The 13,908-nt window shown below is 38.4% G+C and overlaps 1 protein-coding gene across 6 annotated transcripts in view; it reads right to left on the bottom strand.

The window, feature by feature from the left end:
* Positions 1-4,036: 4,036 nt before the first annotated feature.
* TAF2 (TATA-box binding protein associated factor 2) overlaps positions 4,037-13,908 on the bottom strand; it is an 83,096-nt gene continuing 73,224 nt past the window's right edge. For 3 of the 6 annotated variants that reach the window (XM_027581847.2, XM_027581849.2, XM_027581860.2), the window contains one exon: positions 4,037-5,621. In XM_027581847.2, coding sequence (XP_027437648.1) covers positions 5,329-5,621 — 293 coding nt within the window. In that variant the 3' untranslated portion in view covers positions 4,037-5,328. The remainder of the gene's footprint in view (positions 5,622-13,908) is intronic. The other 3 variants (XM_027581848.2, XM_027581855.2, XM_027581863.2) reach the window with 1 other exon arrangement.

A 13,908-nucleotide genomic window follows, 5' to 3' on the forward strand; every position in this document is an offset into this window, starting at 1 on the left:
GTAAAATTAAAAATCACACATACGGAATAGCATTTTCCAAAACTACAGTAAGTGTTCCTAAGATTTTCACAGATGTGACAGAAGAAAGTTCCACAGTCAAGTAAGTTTGGGAAAATATTGTGTTAAACAGGTTTCTTTACTACAGAACTTTTTGGAACCTGAGAGAGGCCTCCGACAGTTAGAGTGAAACTTTAAGAGGGCATATTCAGTTTCTCAATTATCTCCAATCATAAAATCCTCACTTTTTTTTTTTTACAGTATCTAATTAGAGAAAAAAATTTCCTTTTTTAAGGCTAGCCCCTCAGCCTGTTCTTCTTATAAGAACTTCTTTTATATTTCTGCTCCTAAGCTTTACAGTTGTCACCCTTTGGGTCTTTATCATTGCTCCCTTTGACCTCTCTCCAAATATTCCTCTGTTAAGTGCATACATTTTCTTCTAAAATCCTGAAGTGAGGAAAATGAATTTTTTTAATCTCTTCAAAAAGTAAATAATCTAGGTTATAAAAATGATCAAAATACACACTCATAGCTTAAGAAGGATTACAATGCTGAGAGCACCTCTTCCTTCTCTGCAAGTGTTCCCAAATACCCTTCCCCCAGTTTCCCCCGTTAATGTTGAACTCACTGTACCTCATTTGTCCAAACTAAGAAACCGACATCGGTGCATTAACGAAACTCCAGAATGTACTTGGCTTTCACTAGTTTTTTCACTAATGTTCTTCTGTTGCAGGATCTGACCAGGAAGACTCACTGCATTGTCATGTCTCCCTTGTCTCTTCTGATGGGACAGTCTCTCTGTCATTTCATAAATTTAATGGCTTTGAGGAGTAATGGTCAGGAATTTTGCAGTGTCCCTCAGTTGGATTTGTCTTGTTTTTCTCATGATTAGACCAGACAGACTGGCATTGTGGGGTTTTATACCAGAGGGGCCCTTCTCATCACATCATACTAACGAGGACATATTAACATGACTTAACCCTAGTGCTGTTTACCATGGTCACCTGGCTAAAGACCCGTCTGTCAGCTTTAACTGGAAAGTTACTATTTTCTCCTTCCATACTCTATCCTTTGAAAGTGAGTCACTAAGTCCAGCTTACACTCAAAGGGCGGGATGCCAGAAGTCGAGAGCTTTGAAAGGACAGTCCCACTTGGGCTGGAGCACACTGGATATGAAGAAATTTCATTTATTTAGAGTAAGAGTTTGGAAACAGAAGAGACTGAGTTAGGAGAGGAGGATGGGGAAACTAAGTAGCTTTCCAGCTATTTACCAGACACGGATTTTCAATGGAAAGATGATACTTTGATCAATATGTCTTTTTCAGGACTTTCTAAGACTTTGGTAGTAAGGTAGCTTCTCCATTCTCTCCTTGATAATCACCCAAAAGAAATGAGACAAGAAACAAATTTTGTAAACTTCAACTTCAAAGAAGTTGAAGAAATGTGAAATACAAATCCACAACCCATGAGGCAGAGAGCGCGAAGCAGAATGCAAGACCATCTGAGACAATGCCATCCCGGCAGCTCTCAGGCCAATTCCACAAGAAGTCAGACAAAACAAAATAAATTAGAAAACTAAATTTATCAGCATTAGACAAGAGGTAATAAAATTATCATCATTTACAGATTTGGATACTTTTAAGTAAAAGCCAAGAAATACAGTTAAAATGTTGCAAATAGTGAGAATTTAGCAATGTGGTTGTGATGGCTTTTAGGTGTCAACTTGACTGCGCCAAGGGATGCCCACCTAGCTGGTTAAACATTATTTTGGGGTGTTTCTGTAAGGGTGGTTCAGGAGGAGATTAGCATCTGAATTGGTGGGATGAGTAAAGGAGATGGCCCTCCCCAGTGTGGATGGGCCTCACCTAACCTGCTGAGGGCCTCAACAGAACAACAGGTATTGGAAGGTTGAATGCTCTCTGTCTGACGAGAGCAGGGACAGGGATCTTTGGCCCTTACAGTCTTGGTTCTCAGAACTTCAGACCCAGATGGGAATTTATCCTAGGCTTTCTTGCTCTCAGGCCTTTGGACTACACCACTAGCTTTGCTGGGTCTCTAGCATGCAGACAGCAGACTGTAGAATTTCTTAGCCTCCAAAACTGTCAATACCTTATAACAAACATACATATATTTCTTGAGAACCCTGATTAAGAGTAGCTAAGCACATCAGCATAAAATAATCTTATAATGAAGACATCATTTATAAAATACCAAACAAAAACAGAAACTACCTTATAATGATGTTAAAAAGAAATACTGTTCTGATAGGAATATTGACATCTCTAATACAAATCAACATCAGGATACCAATTCTAACTCTTGACTTAACACACAACCAATACCAACAACAAAAACAATTTCATGGAGAAACGAAAAAACCTGATTCTAATATTTATGTAGAAAAACAAATCCACAAAAAGGGAAAATTACAGGGATGGAAAATCTGTCAGTGGAAGGCAGGGGTTGGGTGGTAGAGCTGCTGACTACACAGGGGCAGCATGAATGAATTCTGCAGTGATGAAACTGGTGGTTGGAGATACAAGTCCAAGCATCTGTCAAACCCATAAAAATGTACACAAGAAGTGAGTTTTACTGGTATGTAAATTAATAAGTCAACTAGAAAAAAAAAATAACCCACAGGAACAGCAAAGAGATTATGAAAAGTAATGGAGGGGGCCTAGCTCTACCGTATTAAAACGCAGACAGCACTACAATGGTCTCATCAGCATGGTACTGGCAGATGAGCAGACAGATCCACGAAACCAGCTACAAAGTCCAGAAATGGACCCAAACAATAAGGGAATTTAGTATTCAACACTTGAAATCTAGAGAGAAAAGACGGGAGTTTTATTTATTTTTTTTTCTTTAGTAAACTCTACACCCAACGTGGGGCTCAAACTTACAACCTCAAGATCAAGAGTCACACTCACTAGCAAATAAACCAGCCAAGCACCCCAAAAAGACAGAGTTTTAAATACGTAGTGTTGGGTGGTATTCTGGAAGGAAAAAAAAAAAAGGCTGGATCTCTACCTCCCATTTTCTATCAAAATAAATTCCAGATGGATTCTAGTTGGATAGAAACCTGAAACATAAAACTTTAAAACCAATAGAAAAAAGTAGAATTCTTTTATAATCATGGAATAAGAAAGACCTTTGTTAGTATGACACAAAATGTGTAGTCATAAAAGATAAGCTATACCAAAGTTAAAAATTTCTACAAATATCATTTGTTTAAAAAAAATGTCCATACTGTATAGATGTATGTACAGACTCGCTCTGGAGAGACACACGTAATACTGCCAACAGCTTCTGGGGAAGGAGGCTGGGGAGACTTACACTAGAACTCTGTGTTGTTTGTGTGTAATTACGTATTTCAAAAACATGAATAAATTCTTGTGTTGTCTGCTCCTAACCATCAGCTTAAATAACTGAAAGCTTGCCATAAAAAAACAAACAAACAAAAACGTGTCTCACAAGAAACATCCAATTTAAATATCCAATGGAGAAAGGACAGAGGTAACATACAGTTCCTAGTACAGGGCTGGCTATACAAGATGTCCTTAAGTTATATAGGTAGCTCTTATTTGTCACCATCTTCTGACAACACTAATAGTTCTTTTGAAATATATCCTTACTATTTTCAAAGTTGGGGATTCTACATATGGTATCACACTGCACACCGTAACATAAAATACACCATTTTCGAAAAATAATTTCAGCGGACCAACACGAAATTAATCGGAATCTTGAAATAACTGCCATTTAGGCCCTTCAATATCTGATCACATTCCCTTTTGCACTCAGGCTCCAAGTCAACTGCACTGCTTTACAACTCTTGAATATCCCCTTGCTTTCCTCCATCCTTTTGGAAAAACACCATTCCTTCTACTGAGAGAACTTTCCCCATCTCTACTGAAATCATTGTCCCTAGCAAGGCCAGCTCAAATCCTTCCTATCCACAAAGGTAGAGAGCTTTGTGGACAGGTACATACACAAAGAGAAGGGTAACAAAGGTATAAAAAGATACAAAGGCAGAATGGTCAGTTTAAAAAGTTATTTATTAAACAAGTTAAACAACTAAAAGTATATTTAAAAGTCCAACATTATTGGATCCCTTTGAAACATCTATTCCGGAAGAAATACTTTGTCAAACTAATGGTACGGGAAATGATAAAAATAGAACAGGTACGAAAAACATTTTAAACAAAGAATAAAGCACATGGTAAATTCAGAAATAAAAACAAAAACACACAAACTATGAAACTAAAATGTTTCATGTATTTTTAAATGTTTCTCGTATATTCACATGAGGGCTGACTTGTCTGAGTTAGTAAACATTATATAAACACCTTTTTAAGGTATCGGGACTTTGTGTTATACAGAAATAATTTTAGATTATGTGTTGGGTGTGTAAACTGTCCACATTTAGCAAACATATTCTATATATGAACATACTCACTTATACTTAATGAAAAAACATAATTTAAACATCTTGATTTGAGAACTGTGGATCTGATAGTTCTATTACATTCCAACATTATAATCCCCAAATGCACTATGAAAAATGCTATCCAAAATTTTTTTTTTTTTTAAAAAGAGCTGCTTCTAAACATTTCAGTATTTTAGGGCAAAAGAAAATACCAAGTATTTGTGTTCACAAATTCTGATGTTTAGCCTCTACAGCTAACACAAAAAATACCATGTAATACAGAAGGTTCCTATAGAAAAGCCTCGGTCTTTCTCAGCAGTTCCAAATGGTGTTATACAATATTTCACTGGAAATAGTGGTTTCACCACAGATCTGGCAGTAGCTTGTTTAAAACATAACTTTGCCCCATAACATCCATCAAAGACTTTAAAACATAATTGATTTTGGCAGTACACACGAAGACCATGATGTGAACGGAACTGCCAGCGGACGTGAGGGCCTTTCTGAAGTTTGGTGTGAATGAGTGTATGAGTGTGTGTGTGTGTGTGTGTGTGTGTGTGTGTGTGTGTGTGTGTGTGTGTGTGTGTGTGTGTGTGTGTGTGTGTGTGTGTGTGTGTGTGTGTGTGTGTGTGTGTGTGTGTGTGTGTGTGTGTGTGTGTGTGTGTTCTAAGGAGGAAATGGGATGAGATGGTTTATTCAGAACTATAAAATATTTTTCTAATTAGATCTCAATTGCATAAATAACATAAATCAAATGTTAGAACTTACATGAGTTCTGAATTTCTATGAGAAAGGCAACTATTTTTTGTCTGTTTGTTTCCGTTTATCATTCTTTACAGAGGACAAAGCTTCAGTTATGTATATTCTTCTGGACGCTGAGGTGAGCCTCCTCTGCCCCCTTGTCAGTCTGAGAGGGAAGGAGAACGGACAGACCTGCCGCTGGCAGGGCTGGAGAAGGGGAAGGGCTCTCTGTCCCTCTCTCTACTGTCATGCTTGTGCTTGTGCTTGTGCTTATGTTTGTGCTTCTTCTTCTTCTTCTTGTGCTCATGGTGATGGTGGTGGTGGTGGTCGCTGTGTTTGGAGGACGCAGACTCCTTAGTAAACACTGACAGCGGAGCTGCTGCAACTGGATGCATACTCATCTCCAAAGGGGACTGTTCTTTACCTTCAAGATTAAAAACACCCAAATGAATGCCTGTTGATAACGAAGAAAGTGAAATGAAAGTAAGAGGGAGCTGACAAGAGTACAGAGAAGAGGGACTCCCAAGCATTTAACAAGTCCATGGGAATAATTAGGAATGGGAGAAGGAGCTAAATAAGACATTCTATTAGTCACACACAGGTAAGCATTCAGCACTGTGGCCAGGAAACAGAGTATTTCAAGTCCTTACAGTTTATACCAATTATGATATATACCAGTGTGTTACCAAACCATCTTTTAAAAGGTAGCATTTATGTTTTAAAGTATTATGAAATGATAATAATGATTCTCATTGTGTGTGTGTTGTTAGTGAAGACCCACACTCATCCTTCAATTGTAGTTCCTTCAGCTATAGTCCGACCCTAAGGTACTGGGCAGGGAAATGGCAGTACTTTATTTCTGCCACCTGAAGAACCACTTACACACACATTAACATCCTATACTAGTCACTGATGATAATACCACGGCAAAAATCACATTTCTATAGTTCCTTAAGGTAATTTCTTGGAAATAGACAAGCAAAAGTGAACTTTTTAAGTAGATTCAGTGCAATTAAGAAAGCCAGAAAAGGCAGTGAGTCTATAAAGGGAACACCTCTACTTAAAGACAAGAGTAGTGTCACTAAAAAAAAAAGGATGAGAAATAGGAGACCTGTGCTCTTGAACAGATTCTGCTATTAACCTTCAGCATGCATTTTCTTTCTTTTTATCTCACCTTAAAAAAAAAAAATCAAATGTTTTGGAAAGTTCTTTCCATTTAACATTCTATCAGTCCAGGAATCTACAGCAGTAGTTCTCAGACTCCAGTGTATAACAATTTCTTGCTTCCTCCCGATGCTACAATCCTTGGGCCACACCCCAAGGAAGACTTCTCTCTGTGTGACTCTGGACTGATGGTACTGCTTTACATGCAGCCAGCTAAGAAAAAGGATCATCTCAGATACCCACCTTTCTAAATCTGGGTGGTTACCAAATCTCGTTGGTTTTCACATACAAATATCTCTTTCATCTGCCCCTACGCTATCTGCAACTGTATGAATTCAGACACCTCACCTCATCCCGATGGCGGTACTAGTCTCCTGTGAACTGGTTCCTATGCCCAAAGTGTCTTATACTCAAATCCGTATTTTACACAGCTGCACAGAAGCTGATTTTGCCCCACATGGGTTATTCGGCAATATCTGAAGACACTGTTGTTGTCACACCTGGGGTAGGACTGGGGGAGGAAGTGATATGGGCCTCCCACGGGTAAAGCCTAGGGAGGCACAGGACATCACACCATGCATAGGGCGGCTCCTACAACATAAAATTCCCATGCCCAAAATGTTAATAGTGTTTAGGCTGGAAGACCCTGCTGCGTAGTGATCTTCCTAAAAACAAAGCTATCCATAATTATCTGCTTAAAAACTCAGCTGGTTCTAAAAACAACAAAAACAACAAAAAACCACTCAGTCGGTTCTACCAACAGAATAAAAGCCAAACTCCTTGGACTTAAATGCAGCAGTTTCTGAAAACATAGGTTTTATCCAAACTAGCTAAAAAAAAAAAAAAAAAAAAAAAAAAAAACAACCTTTTCACTAAAATGGACTTTTTAAAGTAAATTCTCAGCACTAATTTTGATCCAAACTAGCCCCAAACCATGGTTCTTACCAAAACAGACATCACCACAGAAGTTTTCTAAAAATCAGTTTCAGCACTGATTTTACTGACAGCTTACAATCTGTCCTGAACCTACCATTCCAGCCCTATATTCCGCTATCACTATCTATGCACTTGAGGGTAGCCCTTCACTAACTGTGAACTTGTAAATGCTACTTCCTATGCTTGAAATGCCCTTCCCTATTTGTCTAACTCACAAATTCATTTAACAAGTAACAGGAACTATATGGGAACTGGGGAAAATAGTGACAAACTGGACAGATCTCGGTCCTCCTGCCATTTACATACTAGCTGAGAAGAAATTGAATAAGTACAACCAAGTAATAAAAAGACAAAACTCAGAGTGAACCAGTAGCACAACAGGAGACTTAAATTAGTTGTGGGGGGATCAGAGGCAAACTTCTGCAAGGAAGTAATGTTTAAACGGTAACCTGGAGCAGACAAAAGGGAAGGAAAAAACATTTTAGGCTCTTTAATAATTTAAAACTCAGCTCAAATGTCATTTAAGAAGTGCTCCCCAAACTGCCCCAAAAGAATTTGTTCTTTCACGTTCCCACAACATAATATGGAAAGGGAATTACAGCACAGAGGACTCAAGTGACTTGCCCGAGGTGGCACTGGCAGGTCTCAGCTACAAACCCCAAGAGCCTGCCTTCAGCGTGTGCTCCTAAGTGCCCCGCCCGGCTGCACGCAGCAGGGTGCACCCGGCAGCACAGCTTTTCATCTGTGGGGCTCTTTCGTTCCACTCCCAGCGTCTTGAGAACAGGGAGCTCATCTCTTGCATCTTTGTATCCCAGTGTGCCACCCGGTATCTAGCACGCCCTCCACCTCACCTCCCCACCCCTGCTGAAGCTTGCTAAACAAATGAATGAATTCATACAACAGAAATATCTAATAGTTGTGTTTCTTTTAGAAAGGATGTTCGGTGAACTCAGTCCAACTAAATGCAATCTAAAGGTCACTAATTTTGAAGGAAGAGGGATAAAGCACAGAAACTATTACAGACCATTTATTCAACTAGTACTGACTACTATACTTCTTTTGTGTCAGGCACTGTTCCAACATTTCAGGACAAATGAATAAATCAAAAATTCCTGCCCTCACAGATTATTCATATTTTACTACTACAAAATTATCGTTTTATTTTCATGATATTTTGGTAAAGATAACACTAATAATGATGCATAAACCAATTACAGAGATTATTTACATACAGAGCAAGTTTTGGGATCTGTATCTTTTGCAATAATTGGTACCAAGATAGTATTCAGAAAAATTTTGAGAGATATCTGAATTAGAGTACCAGCCAAATACGCCACTATAAGATTTTAATTTAGATTTTAAATAAATTATATGAGTATGTTTCTAAAATATGAGAAAATAGCTCCATACCTAACAGGATACAGAGCCAGGTGATAAGGAAAAGTGATAAGAGACTTTAAAGCCTCATGAACAATCCCTTCAGATCCTACCTCATGATTTAGTCTACAACACCAGACTGTGAGCTTTCCAATTGGCTGTCTGCACTATTAAGAGTCTGAGGTCCTCTTCTGCACTGAGAGAAGTTTCATCATCTTAAATACCTGCCAAGCAACTTGGATTTCAGAAAAACCAATAATTACACTGGAAACTGTACTTCCTAGCAGAGACAACTGCCAAATAGACAACCAAGTGTACTTGGGTATACTCTTTTCCAAGGAATACTTATAACCACTTCAAAATCCAATGTCTTGTCTAGTGGCCTTATACTTAGCATTAAAGATACACTGATTATAACTCTTGCATGTCTCTTGATTTGTATTTAGTCTATTAATAAGACAATGGATTAGCTAGATCCAAAGAAGAAGGTGTTAGGAACCAGGGCTCCCAGGACAAATGACTGATTTTGGGCTGGGCAGAATATTTACAAAATGAACCTGAAAAATCTCGTATAATGGCAAGGAAGTTAAGTTCTTCTCCACAGACCCAAGAATCAACTTCTAAGAGGTTCTCACTGCCCAAAGATGGGACAATTTGAATAATAAGAACAATAACTAAAGGACTGGAACTGATTATTCACCATTGGAGGATGCTAGTTAGCCAACTCATTATTTGGGAAATTATTAAATAAAAAGAGAAGCCATTATCTTTCTCCTCCTGTATAATCTATACCACTGGGTCATAATAGATGAGGGGGACTTTAGCTTTACAGAAATAAACCAGTTTATAAAAATGGACAGATGAATTAGAATATCACCATCTTGCAGGGGCGCCTGGGTAGCTCAGTCTGTTGAGTGTCTGACTCTTGATTTTGGCTCAGGTCATAATCTCAGGGTCGTGAGATCGAGCCCTGCATCAGGTTCCATGATCAGCAGGGAGTCTGCTTGAGATTCTCTCTCTCCCTCTGTTCCTCCCCCTGCCCGCGTGCGCACACACTCTCTCCGAATACATATATAACATCTTAAAAAAAAAAAAAAGAATATCACCATCTTGCAACCCTTAGTGAAATAATGGATCTAGGCCTTAAACATCTTAGTGGCTAACCTCATAAAAGAGTGAACTTTTAATCATAGGAAACAAACTGAAGGTTGCTGGAGGGGAAGGGGTGGGGGATGAGGGAACTGGGTGATGGGCATTAAGGAGGGCACATGCATGTATGAAGACTGGATATAAGACTGATGAATCACTGAACTCTACATCTGAAACTAATAACACATATATTAATTGAATTTATATTAAAAAATTAAAAATAATTAAAAATAAATAAAATATAACTTCCACTATTTAAAAAAAATTAAAAAAAAAAAGAGTCAACGAGACAGTGTATGTTTCCAGATGGAAGAACACAACGCCATCTATAAACCTGAATAAATTAAGCTTCTATATCCAACTACAAATTCACAGGAAATAAAGAGGACTCTAACACATTAATTATACCATTATATAGAATTAGCAAAACCCAGACTTGAAAACTACAGATCAAAACCCTGGTTTCTTTAACAAATACATTATAAAAGGGAAGAAAAGAGAGAAAAAGATAAACATGAAACTTTAAATTTAAAAGGATGTAAAGGATATATCAGCCAACTGCAACGTGTAGACCTTATGTGGATAATGATTCAAAAAATAAAGTGTTAAAAAAAATATTAGAATAATGGCACAAGTCAATGGAAACTTATACAGTGACTGGATATTTAAAAATATGAAAAAAATTAATTTTTTAAAGTATAAGAATGTTACTGTGGTTATGACTTTTTAAAGTCCTCATCTTTTAGAGGTATATACGAAGTTGTTCATGAAGAAAGTGATGATACGTGGAATTTGTTTCAAAATAGTTCATAAGGGTGGAAATGGGTAAGGATATAGATTAGACAAGACTGACCATGAGCTGATCACTGTAGAAGCTGAGTAATGGATACAAGGGGGTTCATTACACTAGTCTGACTCCTTCACAGTTTTCCATAACAAAGTGTTTTTTAAAAAGGAGAAGTTAAGGCAGTTTGACGCTATCCATGAAAATGTTAAATGCCCATAGTCTTCCATTTAGAACGTTCACTTCTAGAAATCTATCCCACATATGTGCTCATGCATATATGCAAAGACACATATACAAAAATATTCACCAGAATAGTGTTTTAACAGCAGAACGTCTGATAAAACCTAATGTTACTCTATCACCACCACACCCTTTAGCTCTTAAGTTTTCACTTATTATAGACAATATATATTTCTATGTATTAAGATTATTTAAGAGAGAGAACATATGCGTGGGGGGGGGCAGAGGGAAAGGGAGAGAGACTCTCAAGCAGACTCCCCGCTGAGCCAGACAATGCAGGGCTCAACCTCACAACCCTGAGATAATGACCCAAAGCAAAATCAAGAGCCCGACGGCCTAACTGGCAGAGCCACCCAGGCCCCCGACAAAATATATTTTTTTGTTTGCCTAATCTCTCTCTTTCCTGGAAAATTTTAGCAGGTCTAAGCCAAGGTGGCAAGAAAGTACAATTTCCTTCCCATGTGGAATTGTATTAGCAGTCAGATGTGGGCCACACAGGAGTTGACTTTCACACTAGCGTGAGGTCATGTTTAGAATGTCTACTGAGAAAAATGCATATATCTCCATCCCCATGACACATTTACACACATAATTTCACATATCATTTCAGGGGTTTACAAGCTAAAGAAAGCCCTTTTAATGACCTGAAATATAAGTCTCTATGATAGATAGCACATATAGCAAAAAAAGGAGATATATGTAATTCAGAACATATTTTCCTATTTCATGTTATATGAAAAGAACAAAACAAATGCTACGTTTTGTTGTTCTACCCAACATAAAATCTTTCCTAGAGATCTAGTAAAATGCACTATGGATAAGGATTTTAGCTGCAGTCAATTTAACAAATGCAAAATCAACCAAAGAGGTACTTAATATTAAGCCTAATGCAGAAGCTTCTCAGCCCATCTGATTGAAGTGTTAATAACAGTCAGTAACTTGCTAATTCTCTTAAATACATGCACATTAGGTATATGTTTAAACTTAGCACAAAGCCTGCAGTTTTTATTAGGGAAAGTGTGAAGTCTGGTCTTTGGATTCTTTGGATCACTGTAAAAAATAAAGTGTAAAATTAGATCATTAAAATTTAAGTAAAAAAATCTGTTTTTCATATTAGAGTTTCAAAAGAAAGAACTAGTACTCTCAAGATATAGATAGAAATAAGATATCTTTTTTGTGGGAAAGATTTCATGCACTAGAACAGTGCTTTTCTGACTTAGGCAAGGTGTTACATACAGAACAGCCCTAACTAGGCAAAATGCAGGAACTCTCCTTCTTTTCTTCCCCACAGAACCATCAGGGATTTCCCTCTTGCCCCTGTGCCTGTCACTCCTCCTCTGTGCTTCACACAAGCCTTGCAGCAACTTGGGACACAGACCGGCCACGTTGGGCCGTCGGGCAGCTGCAGTGGTCGAGAGGACACAGGAGGCTGTATGGCCTCCCGTCCTTACCTCAGGGGAGAAAAAGGTGATAGTAAAGGAAGGAAAATACCCCCGCCACTTCTCTTTTCTTACCCCCAAATGGCTTAACCTACCACAGATATCATCTCTAAAATATTCTTCTATCAGACACAAGGAAAGAGGAAACTGGAGGAAAAAAGAACAAAAAAGAAACTATGACCTATCCACTACTTAACAGTTTCCACCTCTTCTTTTTTTTTAAGATTTTATTTATTTATTTGACAGAGAGACAGAGCACAAGCAGGGGGAGCAGCAGACAGTAGGAGAGGGAGAAAGAAGCAGGCTCCCTGCTGAGCAGGGAGCCGGATACGGGGCTCAATCCCAGGACCCCCGGGATCATGACTTGAGCTGAAGGCAGAAGCTTACCCAACTGAGCCACCCAGGCACCTCCACCTCTGCTTTATTTTACCTACACCCCATTTGTTTACCCCCATCCAGATGACATGTGCAACACATTCCAGTTCTCAATCATCATCTGGTTTGTTGGTTCTAAGGGAGCCATCTCAGAAATCATCTCGGCTCAAAAAAAAGGAAGCAGGGCTCCCAATATCAAAAGCCCTGGACCAAAGGAGATAGCATAATTCCAGCGCAACACAAAATGGAAGGCACATCCCTGCTTAAGAGGACCTCTCAGGTAACTCTTTTTCAAGAGAAGCTGGAAATCCAGATTTTTATTGTGTAATCTCTTTTTAGTAAACTACTTCAAAAATTTTTGCAAGACTTCTACAGACCAAGTAAAAGATGCCTCAGTTGGATGTGCTGAATAAGGCTCCAAATAAGGCTCATTTGTGAGCTCTAATCTAGAATCCCTTAGAGAATTAAGAGGGGTCACAGCTTCCCTTATACTAATTCTAGGCCTCCTCTCCTTAGCCCTCCACTCATAACCTCAGGCCAGGCTAGCTACCAACGCAAGAGACCCTGGCTCCTTCTGGGAGGCAGGAAGAGAGGAAGTTCCTGTTTTACTGCCAACTTTATTTGAGTTAGGCTGAAGTTGTGCTTCTGACATTCCAAAAGATGGAGCTCTAAGTGCCCCTTCTCTCAAAAACATTGTTATACACAGTGGCTAGGTTTGATACTATTATTCTTCATGTATGGTATAAGTTAAAAGGGATTTTAACTTTGTTGGCTAGTTTGAAAGTTACCCATCAAATGTAACAATGTGTCTATGGGAATACACGTTTAGAATTCCACAATAAATGTATGTACAAATAATCTTCTGGAACACTACCATTTGTAAAATGAAGGTTTTCTAAATTCTAATAATATCACTACTGAATTTTAAAACTTGCTCACTGGCCACAGGGTACCGAACAGCATAAACACGTTTAAAGAAAATTACAAAGGCACATTAAAAATATATTCACAGGGACGCCTGGGTGGCTCAGTTGGTTAAGCGACTGCCTTCGGCTCAGGTCATGATCCTGGAGTCCCGGGATCGAGTCCCACATCGGGCTCCCTGCTCAGCAGGGAGTCTGCTTCTCCCTCTGACCCTCTGACCCTCTTCCCTCTCGTGCTCTCATTCTCTCTCTCTCAAATAAATAAATAAAATCTTTAAAAAAAAATAAATAAAAAATAAAAATAAAAATACATTCACAATTATGTTTTACAGATCAGTCCAAATAATATAC

This window comes from Zalophus californianus, chromosome 4 (genome assembly GCF_009762305.2).
Source record: "Zalophus californianus isolate mZalCal1 chromosome 4, mZalCal1.pri.v2, whole genome shotgun sequence".
NCBI classification, from domain to species: domain Eukaryota; kingdom Metazoa; phylum Chordata; class Mammalia; order Carnivora; family Otariidae; genus Zalophus; species Zalophus californianus.